The sequence below is a fragment of the Babylonia areolata genome, chromosome 10 (assembly GCF_041734735.1).
Source record: "Babylonia areolata isolate BAREFJ2019XMU chromosome 10, ASM4173473v1, whole genome shotgun sequence".
Classification (NCBI taxonomy): domain Eukaryota; kingdom Metazoa; phylum Mollusca; class Gastropoda; order Neogastropoda; family Buccinidae; genus Babylonia; species Babylonia areolata.
In genome coordinates, this window is record NC_134885.1 from 21,016,421 (window position 1) to 21,039,212 (window position 22,792).

Consider the following 22,792-nt stretch of genomic DNA (forward strand, 5'->3'; position numbering starts at 1 on the left):
AGTTATTACTGATCAGCAATAACTTGATAAATATACTGTGTACAATTGTCTTACAAGGAATGTAAATTTATATATTATATATTCAAAGGAAGCGTGAAGAGTTGATACGAATGTGGAGCATTGAGATATAGGACCTGTTGGTGTTAACTGATCTGTTGAGTGTGTGTGTGTATAATATGAATGTACATGTATACATATATATTATATATATTATGCAGTAATGTATGCATGTGTGTGTGTTTGGTAAGTTTCAGGTGGCTCTTACAACTGCTGAACTAATTTTCTGTTGTACCCAACTTAAGCACACAGAAAGCACAACACTCACCAGTGCAGTGCCCCCTTTAAGCACAAAGATATGAAAAGGACCCCCAATTTACATTACTGTATGTCCCAAGGATACAAACGATTTTCCATGACAAGTTTAGTTTCTTGGTCGATAGTAGAGGCACGCAGCTTGGTACTGTAGAGCAGATGATACTGAGTGTTTGGATTTGCCTCCCTTGTTTCTTGCACATATGTTGGATAGCTTTTGATCTTCCAGTGTATTCAAAGTGGTGAAACCGGCGTCAAATGTCTTTGTTAAAAGTGGCTTACAGATCCCAAAACCTGAACATTTTCAGCAGCAGATGCTTTTGAAGAACAGGAAATGTTGCATGCTCAGGCAGCAGATGAAGGAAGCAGCAAGCAAAAATAACCAGACATGCAAGTGCAGCTACATCTGTCACGAAGAGGAAGACTGACTTGAAGACTTCGGTGCCACCAAAAAGAAGTTAAAGAAAAGAAAGTAAATGATTGGTGGCTATATGTAGAAAGTAATTTATCACTTTTGTCTGTCTCAGACAGAAGATACCTAGTCTTAATTGCAAGGGAAATCAAGTGCATTAGGGGATAAAATGATTTTGCTTATATTGTGTTGAATTTTGTCACTTTCTTGAGAAATCAAAACCAGCAAAGAGGCTGCCTGAGTGAAATGCAAGTGACAGTGAAGCTAAAAATTTTATTTGAATGAGAAAGACAAACAGTAGCTCTGCAGGTGTGGCTGAGAGTGAGATTAAGTGTCAGTTCACAATGAGAGAATGGTAGATGATGTACAGTGGAAACAGAACAAACTGAGAGCAAGAAAAGTCTCCAACTTGACAAGGTATTGTCCTTGTGGGGATTTGTGTGTGTGTGTGTGTCTTGTTGTTGTTTTGTGTGTGTGTTATTGCTGAAGTCCTTATAAGTTATACTTAATTTAACACAGGTATCCCAAAAAAATTTTCATATCATTTTTATCTTTAAGGGAACACCCCGCACCCCCACGCACACGCACACATTGAATATAGAATGTTTTGTTTTTTTATATATGTGGGTGGATGCATGCTTGCACAACGAATTTTGTGTTGACATAATAGTTATTTGCTCACAGCTGCTTTCTTTCTGAGTTTCTCTACCCTTCATTTCCCTCACTTTTTCCATCTTATTCCTTCTATTTTTAGGTCTGTTTTAATGTTAATGTTGAAAGGAACAGAAAAAAACCCCACAGGATTCACAATCATGTGTCTGTTGTGTTACAGGCAGCTGATCCCATGGAAAGTTTGGGGGTTGCAGGGGGACAAGCGGCAGCTGCCCCTTGGGCCGCTTTAGCTTCTGGTCAGTGTCCGTCACACTCTGCACTTCTATTTTCAGTGTACATTTATCCTGTATAACAGCAGACAGTCATTCACTCATTGGTGTTTATGTATCTACACCAATTTTAAACTCATTGTTCATCACAGTCCACAGTTCAAATTAGTCACAGTCCACATTTCTAGGAGTGCAGACTGGGGAAAAAAAATAGTGTGACAAGTAGAGTGAACATCATACAACACACACACACACACACACACACATACATGCATACAAAAAAACATGCATGAATATTTATATGTCCAGTGCCCTAACTACTCGTGTCCATTATTAATGATACTTAAAACAATGACAGAGCAAAAAAACCAAGAAGAGAGGCAAAGCCTTCAAGACTCACTTGTGACACACTTTAAAAAAAAATCCAAGCTTTTTATGTATTGAGTATAATGCATTTACTGTTATATTTATATTTTTTGTATTCTCTAAACTTGGCACTTTGATCTGATATTCAACCCAACAAAAGATCTGTCATTATTATCATTTTTTGTTCAAACAGGAACTTCTTTTGCTAAGCATGGAAGTTTTGCTTATTGCAAACGTTTTGGTGCAGACAGTAAAATAAGGGAAATTACTCTGTAGGGGACTTTGTTTGCTTTAAACTGATGTTTCTCATCTTAAACATTACATTTTGAAATTATACTCAATACATAAAAAGCTTGGATTTTTTTTAAAAAGTGCATCACAAGTGAGTCTTTAAGGCCTTGCCTCTCTTGTTTCAAAATGTAATGTTTAAGATGAGAAAGATCAGTTTAAAGCAAATTAAGTCCCCTAGCATTAATTAGAGTAATTTCCCTTTTTTACTATCTGCACCAAAACGTTTGCAAAATAAATAAAACTTCCATGCTTAGCAAAAGAAGTTCCTGTTTGAACAAAAAATGATAATTATAAGTGCTCTTGTTGTTGGGTCAAATATCAGATCAAAGTGCCAAGTTTAGAGAATACAGAAAATATAAATATAACAGTAAATGCAGTTTGCAAAAAATTAGGCTTCATTTTTTATTTTTTTGTGCCCTTCCCATATTGTTTTAAACAAGATGACTAAAAAGAACTGAATTTTTCCTATTTTTATGCCTAATTTGGTGTCAACTGACAAAGTATTTGCAGAGAAAATGTCAATGTTAAAGTTTACCACGGACACACAGACACCCACACACACACACAGACAACCGAACACCGGGTTAAAACATAGACTCACTTTGTTTACACAAGTGAGTCAAAAAAGGAAGAGAAAGTTTCTGAATATATGTATTAACACAAATATATTTTCCTCATTATTTCTTTTTAGAATAAATTGATTTGATGTACTTTTTTTGACTCACTTGTGTAAACAAAGTGAGTCTATGTTTTAACCCGGTGTTTGGTTGTCTGTATTTGTGTGTCCGTGGTAAACTTTAACATTGACATTTTCTCTGCAAATACTTTGTCAGTTGACACCAAATTAGGCATAAAAATAGGAAAAATTCAGTTCTTTCCAGTCATCTTGTTTAAAACACTATTGCACCTCTGGGATGGGCACAAAAAACATTTTTAAAAAGAAGCCAAATTATATGCAAACTGCATTTACTGTTGTTGTTTTTTTATTCTCTAAACTTAGCACTTTGATCTGATATTCTGACACAACAACAAGAGCAGTCATTATTATCATTTTCTGTTCAAACAGGAACTTCTTTTGCTAAGCATGGAAGTTTTATTTATTTTGCAAACGTTTTGGTACAGATAGTAAAAAAGAGAAATTAATCTGTAATTAATGCTAGGGGACTTAATTTGCTTTAAACTGATCTTTCTCATCTTAAACATTGCATTTTGAAATTATACTCAATACATAAAAAGCTTGTGCGTTTTACTCTCAGTGTACAGGGCTTTCACTATGTTCATTCGCCCAAGTGGTCTTTTTCGGAAAATACTAAAATCAATATGACGAGTGGACTTTATAGATCTGTTGGCTGAGCCCTAAAGGTCATGGGCAAAAATCAGTTACGTACACATATTTATACACATTCAAAACGTGTGCTCATATCCTTCGCGAACGACGCCATTTTGTTTCAAGTTGTTGACCTGCCCGTTCAATCCTATTTTTAATGGACAATACACGATAACATGTGATGGAAAGTTGGAGAAGGAGACCGTTAAATATTTATTCAGAGAAAGATTTGTGAACGCCTCATCACTTACTGGATTATGCCCCAAACTGCCATAAACATAACCACAGAATCAGTCGGAATTCACAGTTAAAAATTGTAAACCATGCGAGTTGATACCCTTGAATTGATGAAACGAAAAAATTTCCAGTCTTTTCTCAAAATGAAGCCCTTTTCACTTCATATGATGTTTAGAAGTACTTGTACTTGGCTCTACATGTTATTAGTTTAACAAAATACTAAATTTTCATGTCAACTTTAAAAGTATAAAACTAGAATGAACATAAAAGAGAAATTGAATCGACCGTGTCATACTACATTCCCGGTGGGTGTAACTAAACTTGTACATCTATCTAGATCTAGAGAAAACGGCTAAATGTTGCAGTGTGATTGCGGCGATAGCCACGTCTCCTTTACCGCGGACTTTAAAAATTTTTTTATTGCCCTTAAAGATTTTTTGAATGCCCAAGATACACCAGAATAATATGATTTAAACAGCGTTCTCACTGCAAATACCGCACTTGATTTATAGCCCTTTAAAAAAAGTATGTTCAAATATTAAATTTTAGAACATCAGTTAAGGAGCCACGATAGTCTAATGGTTAAGGCAGTTTCTTCTCACCCTAACACGCGGGGTTTGAATCTGGTTAGGACTTTTTTTCTTTTCTTTTTTTAACCCGAAGCTTTATAACAACAAATACAGAACACATTTTAATGATTAGATTTTTTTTTTTAAGTCTATCACAAGTGAGTCTTGAGGGCCTTGCCTTTCTTGTTTATTGTTGTTGTTGTTGTTATAACAGCATCAGCGGGCAGTCGTCATCAGCCAGACCTGCTGTGCCCTCAGAACACGTTCCCGACCTATCTGGATCCTTCAGGCATTGCGGGCTCCCCCCTCCATGCAGTGGCAGATCACTCCCAGCCTCTCAACGGCGGAGCCCAGGATGACCCTGCCCAGTTCGACGACGGAAGCCAGCATCCTCAGAGACTGGCGGCAGAGGTGAGGATATTATCAGCATCAGACCTGTTTACCTCTACAATGGTTTTTTTTTGTGCATAATTCATACACAGTTTTGACTTGGAGTATGCCAGTATGCAAAGATAGACTTCGCTACGATTGGCAGGGGGTGAGAATATCTGCAACAGTGCAAGCTGATGGAGAAGGAGCTTCTGGTGAAAAATGACGTTTCTGTACTGACAGTAAAAGTATCAGTCATGTGACATGAAATTTGCAGTCACACGGGAGTGTATGTGGAAGTCACTGAATTGCAGTTTGGGATGTGTTTGCATGGCTCACAGTACTGCTGAAGAGAACACAGTGGGTGTTTTTTTTTTTTTTAAGATATATATTTCTTTTACAAGAATACACAAAACGAAACAGAAATAAAAGGTAAACAAGTGTTTAAAAGCATCATGATATGATGATGGTGATGTCAATGATGATTATAACATTATAAGAAGAATTATATCAAAACTGTATTAATGCTGCAATAAGAATAAAGAACAAAGGCATTCTCAGGTTGCTCACTATGATAAGTAAGATTAGAAATACATACTTGCACAAACATGTCAAATTACAGTGTGATAAAAAAAAAGTTACTGAACAACATGATAAAACATTACCGTGAAAAGAGGTTAGTTAAGTCTTTTAGGTTGACTTCAGGTAGTTCCAGTGTGTGGATGTTTGTATGTTTGTGTGTATGTGGATATTTGTGTGTGTGTGGATGTTTGTGTGTGTGTGTGTGTGTGATGGAAAAGGAGAGACAAGCTGGAATGTGAGGAGGGAAGGCATTGAAGAGAAAAAGGGACACAGTATCTGTATCAGTGTTTGTGTTGTGCATAAAAATAATACACATATGTGCTTACCTTCCAAGAGTTGGGATAATACTTACAAGGAAATGTTCAGACTAATCTCATGCAATATACCTCCATTTATGACAGTGTAACTGTTGATCATATACCGTGTTTTGCACTGTATTTAGCTTTCATTTTATATCATTTCTGTTTTGACAAAGCATTGAATACAACAGTTCTAAAGAGTGCATTCATAGTTTCTTAAATTGCAGTACTCAGTTTAACTTTTGTATAATAAGCATTTTTCATCCTTGTTTTGTGGGTCAAGGTGCACTTTGAATATTGTCTGGTGTGATATATTTCAGTTTTTGATCTGCAGCTTGGGCTTCAGATATGATAAGCGTCTTTATTTGGGGTTGGAGATATAAGCTTTGTCTTTGAAAACAATTGTTAGCCTTCATTGGTCAGGTTACATTTGATTCCAGGTTCGCTATTCATCACTTTTGTCAGCAACACCAAGCCAAGTTAAAGAAGCTGGGGTTTTTTATGTCCATATTTGTAGCACAGAACTTCAGCCAGGTAACCTGTATTTCAGAGACCCTTCCACGGGAACGGAAGTGTACCCATGGCAGACGTTCTGGACGGGACGTTCAACTCGGTGGCCCCCCACAGTCGAGGGGCCAGTGCAGCCAGCTACCCGGCCAATGGCATGCTGCCAGACATCGGCCTGGGCACCAACCAGAGCCCTCTGTTTGCTGAGCGTCCAATGGGAGTTGACGTGTCTCAGAATGCTCAGAGCCACGCGGAAGCAGCCCCAGCAGAGGAGGCTGCTGCTGTTGGGGAACTGGGGGAGGTCATCGCCCCTGACAACCAGGCGGGGTTGCAGCAGGCTGAGGCAGCCCACAGAGGGCAGGAGGATGAGGAAAGGGGGGCGGGTGGGGAAGGAGAGGTGGCACGGTTGCAGGAGGAACCGCCACCAGCCGCTGCGGAAGCTGTGGGTGTGGTGGTGGATGAAGCGGAGCAAAACAGACTGCAGAGGGTATGTACAGTTCTTGGTGTGTCTTTGAGATGTTGAATGTTGTTTATGGAATGCTGTGTATAGTCTGTAGGTTCTTTGCATTAATTGGAGGATTTTTTTTTTTTTTTTTTTTTGGGGGGGGGGGGGGGGGGGGGGCAGGGGGAAGTCAGTTTTACTGTGATAGTTCTTATTAACATGATACTCAAACCCTCCCCACCCATAAACCTTGGTGGACAGTAACTTCTGGTTGTTTGGTTGCTTCGTTGTTTTTCTGGCAGTTGGTATTCTTATTACATGTTTTTTTCTTGTAATAAATGTTCCTGTAACAAAGGGATGTATATGACATAGGGAATGTTTCATTGTGCAAATGTTTTTACTATGCCAACCACAGCAGTATATATTAAGAAATAAAAGTGACCCAGCAGGTGATGTTCTGAATTAGAACAAACACAACTGTACACCATCAGAGTGGCTCAGCAACAGTGCAGAGTCTCCTCTTCTGTCTGGCAACCTAACATCAATAACTCCCTGTGGACTGCCGGTGCAGACCAGCTTAGATGTGGCTGTGAATGTTGGGGGATTAAAAAATGAGTGGTGCAAGGAAAAAAGTTTCTGGTGACTTACTTTTGAGTCTCCACCCTGTCTTTTTCTGGTTTCAGGTGTGGTTGTCACCATGTAGCTTTGCCCAGATAACGGGCCCCCTTTTTTGTTAATTCTGAAATTACCTGCTGCTGATGTTATTTCTTTTCCTCTTCTTTTTTCTGTGTCTTTATGATGGATTGAGTTCCTTTAACTATGTGTGTGTGAGTGAAACATACTAGTAGTGTTTAGTGTAGGCTTGTGTACACATACATGTGTGTGTGTGTGTGTGTGTGTGTGTGTGTGTGTGTGTGCATGTGTGTGAGAGTATTGAGCACACTTGCAGACTTTTCATAATATGATAATGCTATACTTTGAGTTAATGTTATTTTCACCATTAGACCATTTGATCATTATCCAATACAAGATCAATGATTATTTTGAAAACAGTCAGAAGCATGTTTTGAACATTTCTTGAGCAAAACAAACAAAGATCAAAGCAAAAAACTGTATATGGAAAATTTACAAACAAAAAATGAGGCGTTCCATGTTTCATGGCTTTTTTTTTTCCCCACAGGAAATTGCCTCTCTGCAGTCAAGCAACCTCGTTCTCACACAGCAGTTGGAGAGGTCACAGGCTGACCTTGAGACACAGAGGTCAAGGCTGCAGGAAGTTCAGCAGCAGCATTTGGAGCAGCTGGAGGCAGTTCGACAGGCTGGTCATGACACCCTGGCTGTTGTTGTGGAGCAGTACAAGGTAGACTCTGGCATTGACTCAGTATGTGTTGTGTCACCCACATATTTGCTTTTGGATGCACTCTTGCTGATGTTGCTGGCTGTACGTGAGTGTTTATGTGTGTGTGTGTATGTGCGTGTGTGCTCATAAGTTCTGCTCAGTGGATGCAAATTTGCATGTCCTTTGGATTACAGGATTGTTAACTCACACAGCTACCCTACAGCTACGTGCCTGCTATAACTCCCCTGGACCAGCACTACATAAGACCACTGCAGAAAAAAAACAGGGTGGTTCTCTAAAACAGTGAAAAAACGATGGAAAATTGTCGATTTAATCGGTCAAACAAAGCATCGTTTTCATGCTTCTGGAATCAATAAACAGTTCAGTTTAGAATGCCAACTGTACCAAACAAGAATAAATGAAATTAGAATAGTGTGTTGGTACGTACCTGATCCACAGGGGAAGTAGTCATGGTATAGAATGGGTTCAGATTGAAAGTTCAATGGTTTAATCCGCTATTATGCCCATCCAAATGACTCGCTTATTTCTGCGCTGCATGTCAGTAAGAAGGGATTTGGGTTCCTTTTTCTAGCTTCACCTCAGGTGATTCCATACAGTAACTTTCTGTTCTGCGGCTTTCAGGAACAGTCCCGTACTGCAGTACTGGAGCAGCAGGAATCCAGCCAACACCATCTGGTGGAGGTCATGGAACAGCAGTTGCAGACCTTTCAACGTGCCATACAGGCTCAGGTTAGAGACCCTGAGCTATGTCTGTACTGTTGGTTGGATGGTTGGTTTGTTTGAGCTTAACAATAGGCTGATGACCCTGTGTCTGAAGCTTTCCAAGGATCGCTTTTCCACAGTCATCAGCTGCTATACCCCGACGATGACCAACCCTGATGACATCAAAGAAGCTTTCTAGGAGGAGCTCAGTCACACCATTTTAGCGGTAGACAGAAAGGACAGGCTGATCATCCTTGGGGATTTCAATGCCCGCGTCGGCATGCCCTTCTCCTCGTGGCCAAAAGTCCTAGGACAGCACAGCACTGGCAAGTGCAACTCCAACGGACTGCTTTTGCTCTCGCTCTGCGCGCAGCATGGACTGACCATCACCAACACCCTCTTCCAACAAGCGGACAAGTACAAGAACACATGGACGCACCCCCGCTCCATGCAGTGGCACATGCTGGACTATGTGATTGTCCGGCAGAGGGACAGAGGTGATGTTTCCATTACACACTGCATGAGAGGAGCAGTCTGTTGGTCAGACCATCGCCTGGTACACAGCAAAATGAACATCAGACTTGCACGCAAGCTCCAACCAGCCAGGCAGAAACCCCCTAGGAAGCTGAACATCCACTGCCTCCCTATCACCAAGGACGTGCTGCAGCACAAATCCAAGCAGCTCTCCAAGAAATTCCTGCATCGACTGATGTAGAAGAGATATGGAGCACCTTTAGAGATGCTGTGTACACAGCAGCAGCTGACACACTAGGCTTTGTACAGAGGAGCCACAAAGACTGGTTTGACGAGAACAACTCTGGAATCTCCAAGCTCCTGAACACACTGCATATATGGCATCAGGATCACATTTCCAGTAAAGACTGCCAGAGGAAGGAGAACCAGTTCTTGCAAACCAAGCAACTCGTACAGAAGAGGTTTCGTGAGATGAAGAACACTTGGTGGGAGAGAAAGTCTGAAGAGCTTCAGTCCGCTGCTGATGCTCACGACATGAAAACCTTCCATGATGGTCTCCGAGCTGTGTATGGGCCGAGAGTCACAGGATCAACCCCTGTCCGAGCCTTGGACCAGACCACCCTCCTGACAGACAAAAAAGTCATCCTTGCCCGCTGGGCAGAGCACTTCAACACTCTCCTCAACAGGGACTCGTCCATATCTGACGAGGTAATTGCAGCCCTCCCACAGCTACCAGTCAGTGACTCGCTAGCTGCCCCTCCCACCAAGGCCGAGACCCAGAAGGCCCTGAAGCTGACAACGTCAGGAAAGCACCAGGAGCGGATGGAATCCAGGCTGACATCTACAAGTATGGAGGCGAGGTGCTGACAGACAAGCTGACCACCCTGTTCCAGTCTATCTCGGAGAGAGGGGAGGTCCCCCAGGAGATTTCAAGGATGCTTCAATTGTCCATATTTACAAACGGAAGGGAGACAAAACATCCTGCGAAAACCACCGTGGAATCTCTCTCCTCTGCATCGCCAGCAAGATCTTCACCTGCATCATACTGAACAGACTGGTTGACCATGTCTCCTGAACCACAGTGCGGCTTCCGCTCAGGCAGGGGAACATGTGACATGGTGTTTGCCATACACCAGATTGAAGAGAAGTGCCGTGAGCAGAACAAGGAGCTCCACATGGTCTTCGTAGACCTGACTAAGGCCTTTGACACTGTGAACCACCGTGGTCTGTGGAAGATCCTCCTAAAGTTCGGCTACCCAGAGAGCCTAATCCAGCTGATTGCATCATTCCACGATGACATGCAGGCGAGAGTACAGGAAAATACTGACATGGCGGATCCGTTCCCTGTGGTAAGTGGGGTGATGCAGGGCTGCGTCCTGGCACCCACACTGTTCTCTATTCTCTTCTCTGCCATGCTGATTGACGCCTTCCAAGATTGTGACCGGGGCATCTACATTCAGTTTTGCACAGATGGCAAGCTTTTCAACTTGCGGCGACTCCACGCCAAGTCCAGGGTGTTTGAGGCACTGTTGAGAGAGTTCCTCTTCGCTGATGACTGCGCGCTTGCTGCACACACCCATGAGGACATGCAGTTCATTATGGACACGTTTTTAACCTCCTGCAGGCGCTTTGGACTCACCATCAGCATCAGCAAGACCGAGTCCATGTACCAACCAGCTAGCTCACAGAACGCTAGTGCCTCCCCCCCACCTGCAATCAAGATTGATGACACAGAGATCAAGTCAGTCGACAAGTTTTGCTACATGGGCAGCACCCTATGCAGCAACGGAGCCCTTGATGCAGAAGTAACACTGCGCATCGCCAAGGCCATCTCCGCCTATAGCAGACTCAGCAACAGGCTGTGGAACAACAAAGGCATCAGGCTCAGCACGAGATGAAAACCTACAGAGCTGTTGTGCTGACCACCTTGTTGTACTGCTGTGAAATATGGACAACGTATCGCTGTCACATTCAACAACTTGAGCAGTTTCACCAGAGATGCCTACGAAAGATTCTCGGCATAAAGTTGCAAGACAGGGTCTTCAACCTCCAGGTCCTAGAGAGGAGTGGCCTGCCCAGCATCGAAAGCCTGCTGATCCAGTGCCAGCTATGCTGGACAGGACACGTTGTCCGCATGACAGACAGCAGGATCCCAAAGATGCTTTTGTATGGCCAGCTGAAGGAAGGCCACCACGAAATTGGAAGACACTGCAAGCGCTTCAAGGACACCTTGAAGACAAACCTCAAAGCCTGTGACATAGACATCGCTTCCTGGGAAACTGATGCCCTTGACCGCTCTCACTGGAGGATGCTATGCTCTAGTGGCATAAAGACGTTTGAAAACAAGAGAATGCTGCCCATTAAGGAGAAGCGTGAGCGAAGGAAATAGGGCTCAACTGCTGGAGACGTTTTCCCTTGCAGCACCTGTGGGAAGTGCTGCGCATCCAGAATCGGCCTCTTCTCCCATATGCGGACACACACCGACAGATAAGCCTGCCTGCCTACTCATCCGTCGGACCGACGGGAGACTCCATACTATGCCTGTGGTTTGGCTTATTTAAGGTTTGATATGGTGTGTGTGTTTGTCTTAATCATAAAACACTCTGCATTTTCCTATATCAAGAAATGCATTTAGCCTTTGGCATGATAATGCTAGTGTCTCTGAGGTAATGCTTTGTCCTTTTCTGGAACCTGTGGGGCAAGCTTTCAGTTTCTTGTTGTGATTTTGAACTCTTCAGTCCAACAACAAAAACAGCAGCAAAAAAAGAAGAAGAAGAAAAATGGCAAAGCGGTAAGTTGTCATCTCATGATAATATTAGCCCCTTGCCTGCGCTGAACTGTATGTCATAGAACATGCTGGTTGTCTAATGTGTGGCATACTCTGTATGTCTAAATAACATGTTTAATCACACATACTTAACCATGACCCAACTAGTGCAGACTCTGGCAGGGGTCTGACATTCCTGCCGGAAAAAGAGCAGTTTCACACAAAATAGTTGTCTGCTTGAGATGAATTCCCAGACATAGGATAATGGTGAAGTGTGTTTTAGTATGTGACAGTGAGTGAAATGGGGAAGTACACTCTGATGTGTTAACTCTCTCTCTTTCTTTCTTTCTTTCTTTCTCTTTCTTTCTTAGTCTGTTTCTCTCTCTGTATGTGTGTGTTTTTAACAAATTGATGGGAGTATATCACATGTGTCTTGTATCGTGTAGCATGTATTATACATGAATGTAGATGGTTTTATTTGACTGTGTTGATAAAAGGAATGCGTCATGGTGATATATTATGTCCTTTGTTTTCTGCTGTCATCTTCAGGCATTAGAGAGGTATAACTCAAGTAATACTACAACTGTACAAGCATGAGTTGTTATCAAAATATTCAACATGGCAAAAGATGTCAGCAGTGAAAGGGTCTACAGTGGATGCTCTGTGTGTGTGCGTGTGTGTGTGTGTGCGTGTGTGTGTGTGTGTGTGTGTGTGTGTGCAGAGGGAGGATGCAGAGAGAGAGAGGGGGGAGGCCCAGCGACAGATGCAGGACCAGATGGCAGCAGCACTGGAGTCAATGCGCACAGAGCAGCAGGTGTGTGAGGCCCCTGGTGATTGTACTGTACTGCACTGCATGGCACTGTACTGTACTGTACTTTGTTGTACTGTATTGCACTGTACTGTACTGCATTGCACTGCAAGGTACTGTACTGCACTGCATGGCACTGTACTGTACTGTACTTTGTTGTACTGTATTGCACTGTACTGTACTGCATTGCACTGCAAGGTACTGTACTGCACTGCACTGCACTGTACTGCATTGTACTGTGCTGTACTGTACAGTACTGCACTGCAGTGCACGGTACTGGACTGGACTGGATTGTACTGTACTGTACTGTACTGTACTGCACTGCACTGTATTGTGTTGTACTATACTGTACTGTATTATACTGCATTGCACAGTACTGCCCAATGCAACATTGTACTGTACTGGACAGGACTGTTCTGTACCATACTGTACTGTAATGTACTGCAATTGTGCTGTATTGGTTTGAATTGTATTGCATTGTACGTTATTGATTTGTGTTTGGTTGTGTTGTATTTTATCGAATTGTGTTTGATTGTTTTGAATATTGTATTTTATTGTATTGTAATTTCTATTGTATTGTCTTGAGTTATATAACTTTTTCATCACGACAGAATTCTCTGTGAAATTTTGGCTGCTCTACTAAAGGAAAGCATGTCACCACAGTGCAGTGCCAACCATGTTTTTTTCCTCATTTTTATTTTATCTGCTTGTTCCAGTATCAAAGTGGATTTTTCTACAGAATTTTGCCAGGGACAATCCTTTCTTTGCCATGGGTACTTTAATGTGCGCTAAGTGCATGTTGCTCACAGGATCTCGGTTTTTGTCTCATCCAAAAGACCAGCACCCAAACCACCTCTCAAGGTCTAGTGGAGGGGGAAGTATAAATAATGGTGCCAAGGGCTCTTTCGGTATAAAAAGTATTTGAACCGTCTGAAATTTTTCTATTGCTTTCTGGGTTTTGTGAAATTTTCTTCTTCCTTTTTTGTATTCTGTCTTGCTGGTCCATTTATCCAGATGTTTTCTCTTGTTTCTGTATTTCTCTAGAAAGACTTGAATTTTTCTTTTTCTGAACTTCATAGTTGGGTATTTTTTAACTATGTTGTAGTCTCTTCTCTCTTTTTTTCTTTTCTTTTGTGTGTCAGGAGTGTGCTGTTTGGCAATGTTTGGTTTTGTATGCCTGTTACTGTGTATTACTTTGAGTATGATGTGTAATTGTGGTTTTGTTCAGGTTACGTTTTTTTGTTTTCTTCTGGCCAAAATATAATGAAATAGTCAACCCGTCAGAGGCATGTCCTAATCAGTGCACATAGGTATGACTGTACTAGTGTTAAATTATCTTTCAGAAAATCTTCTGATTACATTCTTCCTTTACTTCAGAGCTTTCTCAGTATTTCCTGTAACTGATATGGAGACACTTTGGTAGGGGATGAAAAAAAGGAGGGCGGTTGTGGAGGTTAGGGTTGGGAGTTGGTTGGTTGAAAGGAAGTTTTAACATTTTTTTTAATGTTCCCAGTGTATGTACATACTTGATAATTTTTGTTACCTCTTTTGCTTGCGTCACTGCAGTTCATGGACACTGACTGTTGGGAATTGTGATACTGTTCCATCAAAATATGAAGGAATCATATAAAGTTGAATACTTCCACTGACTGACAGTTGGTATCTGCTTGACATCAGGAACAAACATTTTATAGTTAGGTCCATGAAGACCTTGTTTTGAGATACACCTCCAGATTATTACTGATATTTATGTAGTGCCAGTCTTCAGTCAGAGACCAAGCTCTGAGCATTTTACAAACACAGAGTCATGTGCATAACAGGTGGCCTGTCAGTTTTGAGCTGACTGATGGCTGCCTTAGGCACTTGCTTTTGATTCCTGTGTCAGGCTTAAGTCACGTGCGCACACACACATACACACACACACACACACACACACACACACACACACAGAGTTTTTCAGTTCCCGAAGAAAATGAATACCGTAATTATAACTTAATGTAAATCTTACATGGACTGAATGAGACATGAGTGAACTGGTCTTTTTATTGAAATTTTGATTGATGTTTTGGGGTTATTTTTGGTTTCTCTTTGGCATTGTTGAAAGAACTGACAGGTTTTCAGCCTTGAAATGGCCTGTAGGGGTTGGTGGGGCAATGAGCATCATGACTTGATTTGATACATGTGTCACTGGAAACATGCAGGGGCTAAACAAAAAGGAGGGTGCAGGATAGAAAGAATTTTCGCTTTACAGCTTGAACTTGTTGAAGAAATAAGATGTGACTGATATTTGTTGCAGGAGAAGTTTGACAGCTACCTTGCTGAGGAAAGAGCGAAACAGGAAGCAGCCATTAAACAAGCTGTAGAGGTTAGCATTTGCATTGTATGCATTCCTGGTTTTTTTTTCTTTTGTTTTTTTTTGTTTTGTTTTTTTTGTCTGTCTGTCTGTCTGTCTTCTTGCCTTTTCTCTCTAATTTTGGAGGCCACTTGTGTCAGACTTTTCACAGGTTGGGCACAATAGCCAAGTGGTTAGAGATTTGGACTTAAGTTCTGTGCATCTCTTAGGTCCTTGGTTTGAATCTGAACTGCACCTTGTAATTTATGGGTGGAGGTCAACATTTGTCACAGTGTTGGTGTCTCTGCGGCTCTGTGTGTGAGTGTGTGTGTGTTCTTGTGTGCTTTGTGTCTGACGGAGATTTGAAAGCACAAAATAAATGTATTGTTGTTTATATTATTACTAAAGCTGTGGCGACAGGCAAATGGTGGAGATCTGTGGTGGCGGCATTGTGTGTCACAGGGCACGAAGAGGATAAAGTGTCTAACATGTTGCATATACAGTGTACAAACCGGCCAGTGCCTAAGTCTTTCCACAGTGTGTATGTGTACAAAAGATGAAAGGTGGACATCAAAGATCCTCCAATCCATGTCAGTGTTCAGTCCCTTTGTCCACCTCCTTCCCCACCCCCTTGTTCTCATTAACGATGTGGATGTTCTTCGCCTTTAACAGCCAGTCAGTTTGAACATCTACTGTTGATGACATGCTTGCATAGACAGACACGTGCACACACATGCACGCATGCACATCATGAAAAAACAAAGAAAACAAAACACACACTCACATGTGCACATGCACACAAACAATGTCAAATATCTTAAGTGGAAGGATGTTAAATTGAAGACAACTAAACAAACAGTGCCCTCCCTCCACACACATACACACACACACATGCACACACATACACCATACCACCTATATATGTATATATATATATACTTTTCTTTTTTTTTACCTAACCTCTTTTCTGTTTTTTTCTGTCATCTGATACCACTAAAAGTAGGAAAAAACAGAAGGCAGGTACTACCACTTACCTCCATTCCACGGACATGTGTTGCAGGAGGAACAGTCTCGGTGCCGGCAGCAGATGCAGGAGGCCATAGCAGCAGAACAAAGCAAGGCAAAGGAACAGCTGGACAGAACAAAGGTAATCAGTTTGGGCTTGTGGCATGGGTGGAAATTATTGCTGTGTTCTTTTTTTTTTTTTTCCTTTTCACACAACATTTGTCACAGTTCGTGACAGTCTCGTGTGGAGTGTTGTTTTTTGCATTCCCTTCCCCATTAACCTCCCCGTTCGAGCATTTGTTTAGTGTGTGTTAGCTCCCGGTTGTACGTTTTTTACATCCAGTCGGGGAGTCTCGTTTGTGTCACTGCTGAACAGAGTTTAAAGTTTCTCTGTCCTGTCAGTGACACTTTTGAGGTTTTGCGCTCGTGGCCTTCTTGGAGGAATGTCATGCCTGTTGGTTTGGGGCTTTTTGCCCAGTTGGTTGGCACCCTCATGTGAGGATCGCTTTTCCTCCGGGTGGCCATGCTTCTGTGTTCTTTGTGCTCCAGCAAAGAGGGTAAGAGTGCCCTGCTGGACGTGTGTTGTCTGTTGTGTTTTTTTCATCATTGTCAGGGTAGTACTTCCCAGTCGGCAGATTTCAGCATTCCATTTTCCTGTGCCATTTTCCCTTCAGCCTGTGGGCCTGGTAGCGTTGGTGGTCTGGTTGTCTGCTGACTGCTGTCTTCCTGCTGCTCTCTTCTCATCACTGTTTGTCCTTCATTCATCTGGCTTCATCATCCTGTTTTCTTCAGTCTTCGTCGCCCACATCATCGTTTGTGGTTTGTTTGTTTTTTTCTGGTGTTCTGAAGAGTGTTTTAGATTTTCTCAGTTTATCAACTCTCCTGTGAGTGCACACAACATTCTTCAGACTGGTTTTCGCTGGATGGTTGTGTCTTCAAGTTTTGTGTTTGTTTGGTTGTTGTTGTTTTTTTGGTGTTTATTAATTTTATTTATGCAGTCGCTCATTATTTGAGTAATTTTGCTGTGGCTGGGATTGTGGTTACTGTTTTAGAGTCATGTTTCTGTGTGTGATTGAATAAATGTATGTGAACTTGAATTATCTTAGTTTGTGTTGTCTGGGTGTTAGTGCTGGGTTGGGTGGGGGATTCTTGTCTGCTCTCTTATAGGGCGTGACAACATTGGTTGAAAACAAGTGCAGGTAACAGCTAAACAACCTGTCTGTTGTTGTTTTTTTCAGAATAACTTTGCAAAGATTAAAAAGAGAAATGCAAACTAGAAACCCTTCAAAGATTGCAGTTGGGGGTCATTTGTATTCTCTCTGAGGGATAGAGCCAGTTGGATTTTTTTTTATTATGCCTGATATGACTGCAGTTTCATCCTGTGTGCGCTACTCAAATGTCTTGGCATTGGCAGTGAATGATCATCATCCCCAATGGCAAGTGATCCAGAGACCTATCACAGCTTAGTGGTATTCTCAATCATAGCAGGGCAAAGTCACAGTCCAATGACTCTCCCATCCCCCCATGACCTCCCCCCAAAAAATTTACACACGCACACACACACACACACACACACACACACACACACACACCTCATATCTCATTACCTGCCTTTATGTTTCTGTTGGGATTTGGGGGGAGGGGGAGAAGAGGGGAATTTGAATTTGCTTTCAATATTTTCCTGGTTCTTTGAGAAAAATAAAAATAAATCCACCAATGGTCTTCACAGTATGTATGATATCTATCTATCCATCTATGTATCTACACATACATGGATATATATATATATATGTGTGTGTGTGTGTGTGTGTGTCTGTATGTGTGTGTAGATAGGTATATATCTTTGACATGTTTTAATCCAGAATTATTTGGAATTAGAACTGAATGAGTGGTGTGTATTTTTTTCTTCCTCTACTTCTGTGAAACATTGTTTCAACCAGGTTGGTCCTCATTCTCTCTCTGTCAGTCTCTCTTTTTTTTGTTTTTTGTTGTTGCTGCTGTTCTTTTTTTTTCGTTTGTTGTAACTCACACCAAAAGTTTCCCTATGTATTTACCATAATATTTCAGTATTACACTTTTTTTATACTTAAAAAAAAAAAATAATTATTTGTAAAACCAATTGAATTTGTGCATACTTTCTTCAGGAGCAACATGAACAGGAGCTGGAGGAGCAGAGGAGACGATATGAAAACCTCTTACAGGAGCGCTGCCAACAGGAGAGAGAGGAAGCGCAGGTATGGATTTCCCAGTGCAAGGCTGCAAGTGCAGTTGGATGATAATGATAACGATAATGTGTATTTATATAGTATCCATGAATGAATGTAAATCTGTATGTCCATTTGCTTGCGTTGGTATGTGTTTGTGTGTGTAGCCTTCAGTTCATCACATCTGATATATAAATGGCCAAGTGATGTCCATGCAGTTGTTTGCTAACTTCGACAAAATTAACTCACAGATTAGCCACCTTTTAATCTTACGTGCTCTTCGACACCTAAGCTTGGTTTTAGTCAATGTTATGTGGCCTGAACATTTCCAGACTAGAGTAATTAATGTTAATTGATCACCTGACAACTCCATTTTATCAATGTGGATCCATGCGATAACACTCTTACATTGTTTTCTCGTTCTATGAGGGTTGAAGCCTTGATAAGCTTGACTAATTGTAAAATGCATCAGTCTCAGGTCATTTTCAAAGTCTTGTGTTGAACAGTTTTATCGTCCAGTCATCGCATGCATTAACCATCAACATCATGTCATGCATTCCCATCAGTCTCTCTCACCACCATGGCTTCGGTTGCTCTGAATCAGTGTCAAGGAGTCTACCTACTTCTCCATTCTCCATGCTGTCTTGTGTCTTGAGATCAACTTAGCATGTTTAGGGATTCATGTTTGAGTGACATGATATGTATTTAGGAGGGAGGGAGATTTTTACACATCACGTTTATATTTATGTCCTCTTTTGATTCTTCAGTCCACATGTCTTTAATATGTGAAGCTGACAAGGATGTATACTTAAGTTTTCTTATCCCCATGTGCTGATTTGGTTTTATCCCCATCTGCATAATTCATATACAAATGCCATGTTCTGAATAATTTACACCGTTTTTTCCATGTCTTCCTTTTGTTTCTGTTTTGTTTTTTCTGTATATGAAGTGTGTAAATGCCCAAAACAGAATAAGTGAAAATATTTTTTTTATCTGTATTTAGAGAAGTGGAGGGTGGGGGCAGACTGAAAATTTCCAGTTTTGTTGTTAGACCATGATGCATTACATTGTTTGTGCGCTTGAAGGTACGATGCATTACATTGTTCATGCGCTTGAAGGTGGAATGAGGAAGAAGGCAGAATGGTAAAGACACTTATCTGCCAATACAGTGCCCGTGAGGGTCTGGGTTCGAATCCTGCGTCTAGTCCTTACTCCCAAGTTTGATTTGAATATCAAACTGAGTCTAGTCATTCAGATGAGATGATAAACTGAGGTCCAGTGTGCAGCATGCACTTGGCATATTGAAAAAGAACACACGGCAACACAAATGTTGTCGTCTGGCAAAATTCTGCAGAAGAAATCCACTGTGATAGGTACACAAATACAAATGCATGCACGCGAGGCCTAATTAGCACGTTTGGTAATGCTTGCTGGTCAGGCGTCTGCCTGGAAGATGTGGTGTAGTGTATATGGATCTGTCAAATCGAAGTGACGCCTCCTTGAGAAAGTGAAACTTAAGCTGTAGATGGCTGTGCTTGTCACTGTGCAGGAGCGTCTGACGTTTTGCTTGGAGGAGGAACGGCAGCGAGGGAGAGAAATGACGGACCGTGCACTGCATGAGGCTCGGGCAGACAGGGAGGCCTACGTTCAGCAGCAGAGACAGGTGGGGTTAACATTGTGGTGATGGCAGGTTCATTGACAAGGCCCTTGGTGACAAGCCCTCTGGTGGATGTGGGTTGTTATTGGTATCTTGATATTCAAACACATTGTTTTTGCCTTGATTATGGTATCTTTTATTTTAAAGACAGTTTTGTCCTGATTAAGGTATCTTGTATTTCAGAGATACCCTTTTTTGTCTTGATGATAGTATCTCATATTCAAAGACACTTTTTTTTACCTTGATATGGTATCTTATAATCAGTTTTTTCTTGATTACGTTATCTTACATTCAGAGACACTGTTTTGTCCTGATTATGGTATCTTATACTCAAAGTCACTGTTATGTCTTAATTATGTTATCTTACATGAGGATGCACTGTTTAGTCCTGATTATAGTACATGTATCTCATATTCTAAAACACTGAGGGGTTTGTTGTTGTTGTTTTTTTTGGGGGGATCTCATATTTAGAGACTGTATCTTATATTCAAAGACCATCCATTTTGCCTTGATTATGGTATGTTATATTCAAAGATCAACGGTTTTGTCTTGATTATGGCATCTTATATTCAAAGGCAAACTGTTTTGTCTTGATTGTGGTATCTTCTTCTACTCAAAGGCACTGTTTGGTCTTGATTATCTCATACTCAAAGACACGGAGGTGCTTTGGCAAAATTTGCTCGGCATTATATTTCTGGCCCAGTGTTCTCCAGTGATCAGGGTTTGAAGCCCCGTTTTGGTGTTGAGTTGTTGTGTCCCTGGGAAAGGCCCTTCACTCCAGTTTGCCTTCCTCAACCCAGGTATGAATGGATAGCTGACTTATATATGGGGAAGTTTAAAATGGCGGAAGGAGAGGATTCAGGCCTTTCTTCCCATTCCAAGCCCTAGACACAGTGAATATGAATTCACTGCCCTGATGGCCGTTAACTCTTTCACTGTCATAGGCCACTTTAGTTGACTAGACAGTGCATCGCCATAGGCAGCTTTTGTCGACATTGAGGTCATGTTGATAAAACCAATTTTCACATAGTAACAAAGCTTGACAGCTGCAGCCAGTTTCCCGCCAATAGAACAATGACTAAACTTTGCCCCCTGACCGTGTTTGAAGTGCGTAAGTCCATTGTGTAGTTTTGACGTGAACTGAAGCCTTTGACTGAGAGCATTGTTTCTAAAATATTTTGTACTGGGATTGTTTTTCACACAGAAACTTGACAGTGAAAGAGTTAAAGGCTATGAGACCATTAACCTTTAACATTACATACTCAAAGACACACATCGTTGCTTTCTGTCCACAGACGGATGCTGCATTGCGTCGACGTCAGCTGGCCAGCCTGGACCTGTTTCTGGAAAGTGCTCGCCGACAGATCGACCTCCTCCTCAACTCTGACCCCTCCCCCCCAGCTGTTGCTCCCCAGCCCCCACCCCCACACCCACCAGATGAGCAGGAAGACCAGTGATAGTGACATGGGTGGAAGGGGGGAGGGGGTGTGGTGTTGTTTGGGGGTTGTTGTGGTTGTTGCTGCCATGATGTGATGGGCATTGTGCAAATGGTGTGTATGTCAAGTCCAGGAGTTTGTACAGTGTGCATGTGTATACCCAGGGGGGACAGGACCAGGGGGAAGGGATGATGAGTGTGGGAATGTGGTCTTTAGTTCTTAGGGACTCCTTGATGTTTTGTGGGGATAAGGTGGGTTTGGGGGAGGGGAAGATCCCCCATCTGATGCCTGTAGTGGGATGCAGGTCTGACTTTTTGTTGGTTTTTTGTTATTTGTTTTTATTTTTGCCTTTTGTTTTTAATTTTGCCTTTCCCAATTTTAGGTTACTGATCATAGTTAGGGTTAGAGTGTATGCATCATGTGCACACACATTTCCCACGCAGGCATTGTCATTCAACAGTTTTTCTTGCAGTTTTATGCTGCAAACAGCTGAATATTCTTTCTTATAGCACCACCTTGAATGAAGGAGGAAGATGGCAGGATGGTTAAGACGCATGGAGTATGCACTTGGCAAACTGAAAAAGAACACATGGCAATATCAGTGTTCTCATAACATCTGCGAGTGAAGGGATGAGAGGCTGGGACGCTGATAAATTACCAAGTTTTAAACTTTTACAGGATGTCAGACCTGCCGGTCCATAACTACACTTAAAAGGAACATTATTCATTATTTTTTTAGAGTAGCAAAATTGTCTTAAGATTAGCAGTACCAACAGTCTTACTTTTTTTTTCTTTTCTTTTTTTACTTTTTTTTTCTTTTTTTATTTTTTACTTAACCACTGTACTGCTGTTGAGTATGCTTGTCAGTGAAGGCTGTCCATCTCACTGTGATAATACTATACTTACATGTTAGGATGTAAGTCACATTCTTCATTTGGATTCCTTCTTGGAATGGCATTGCTTTTGTTCAGCAAAATCAATTTCACCTCTTAAAAGTATACAGTAAGTAGTATCTACATTTAAAAGGCACTTGCCACACAGATCCCATTTCACCAAGGTTGAGGTGTTGAGGGGTTAATCCTCCACATGTCCTGTAAGGCTGCCACCAGAGATCTCCAATGTTGCCTGTCTTGTGCTGTCCTAGTTAGCTTCCCACTCACTTTCTCTCTGGTGTTCAGCGAAGGGTTGTTCTTGGAAATGCATTTGGTAGCATTCTTTGAGTGGCACCAACACACTCACCTAGCCAAAATAATCAGGGTCTAAGAATACATTACCTATCATTCCTCATTATTATGACTGGCACTTTTAAGAATTTGGGAAAAGGCAGTGGGAAATATGTTTGCATAACAATAGTTCCTTTTATTTTTTCAGTGTGTGTATGTGTAATTGGTAATCTCTCTGAAAGTACACATTTATTTGTTGTACTCAAATAGTTCTGGATTTTAAGGAAGGT

General features: G+C 41.5%; 1 protein-coding gene across 1 annotated transcript in view; it reads left to right on the forward strand.

Moving 5' to 3' along the window:
* LOC143286878 (uncharacterized) overlaps positions 1-21,372 on the forward strand; it is a 25,473-nt gene extending 4,101 nt beyond the window's left edge. Inside the window, exons 3-13 of the mRNA XM_076594784.1 lie at positions 1,557-1,632; positions 4,610-4,806; positions 6,196-6,639; positions 7,775-7,954; positions 8,576-8,683; positions 12,619-12,711; positions 15,002-15,070; positions 16,098-16,184; positions 18,187-18,276; positions 19,796-19,909; positions 21,199-21,372. Of these exons, the coding sequence (XP_076450899.1) occupies positions 1,557-1,632; positions 4,610-4,806; positions 6,196-6,639; positions 7,775-7,954; positions 8,576-8,683; positions 12,619-12,711; positions 15,002-15,070; positions 16,098-16,184; positions 18,187-18,276; positions 19,796-19,909; positions 21,199-21,360 (1,620 nt within the window). The 3' untranslated portion in view covers positions 21,361-21,372. The remainder of the gene's footprint in view (positions 1-1,556; positions 1,633-4,609; positions 4,807-6,195; positions 6,640-7,774; positions 7,955-8,575; positions 8,684-12,618; positions 12,712-15,001; positions 15,071-16,097; positions 16,185-18,186; positions 18,277-19,795; positions 19,910-21,198) is intronic.
* Positions 21,373-22,792: the final 1,420 nt, after the last annotated feature.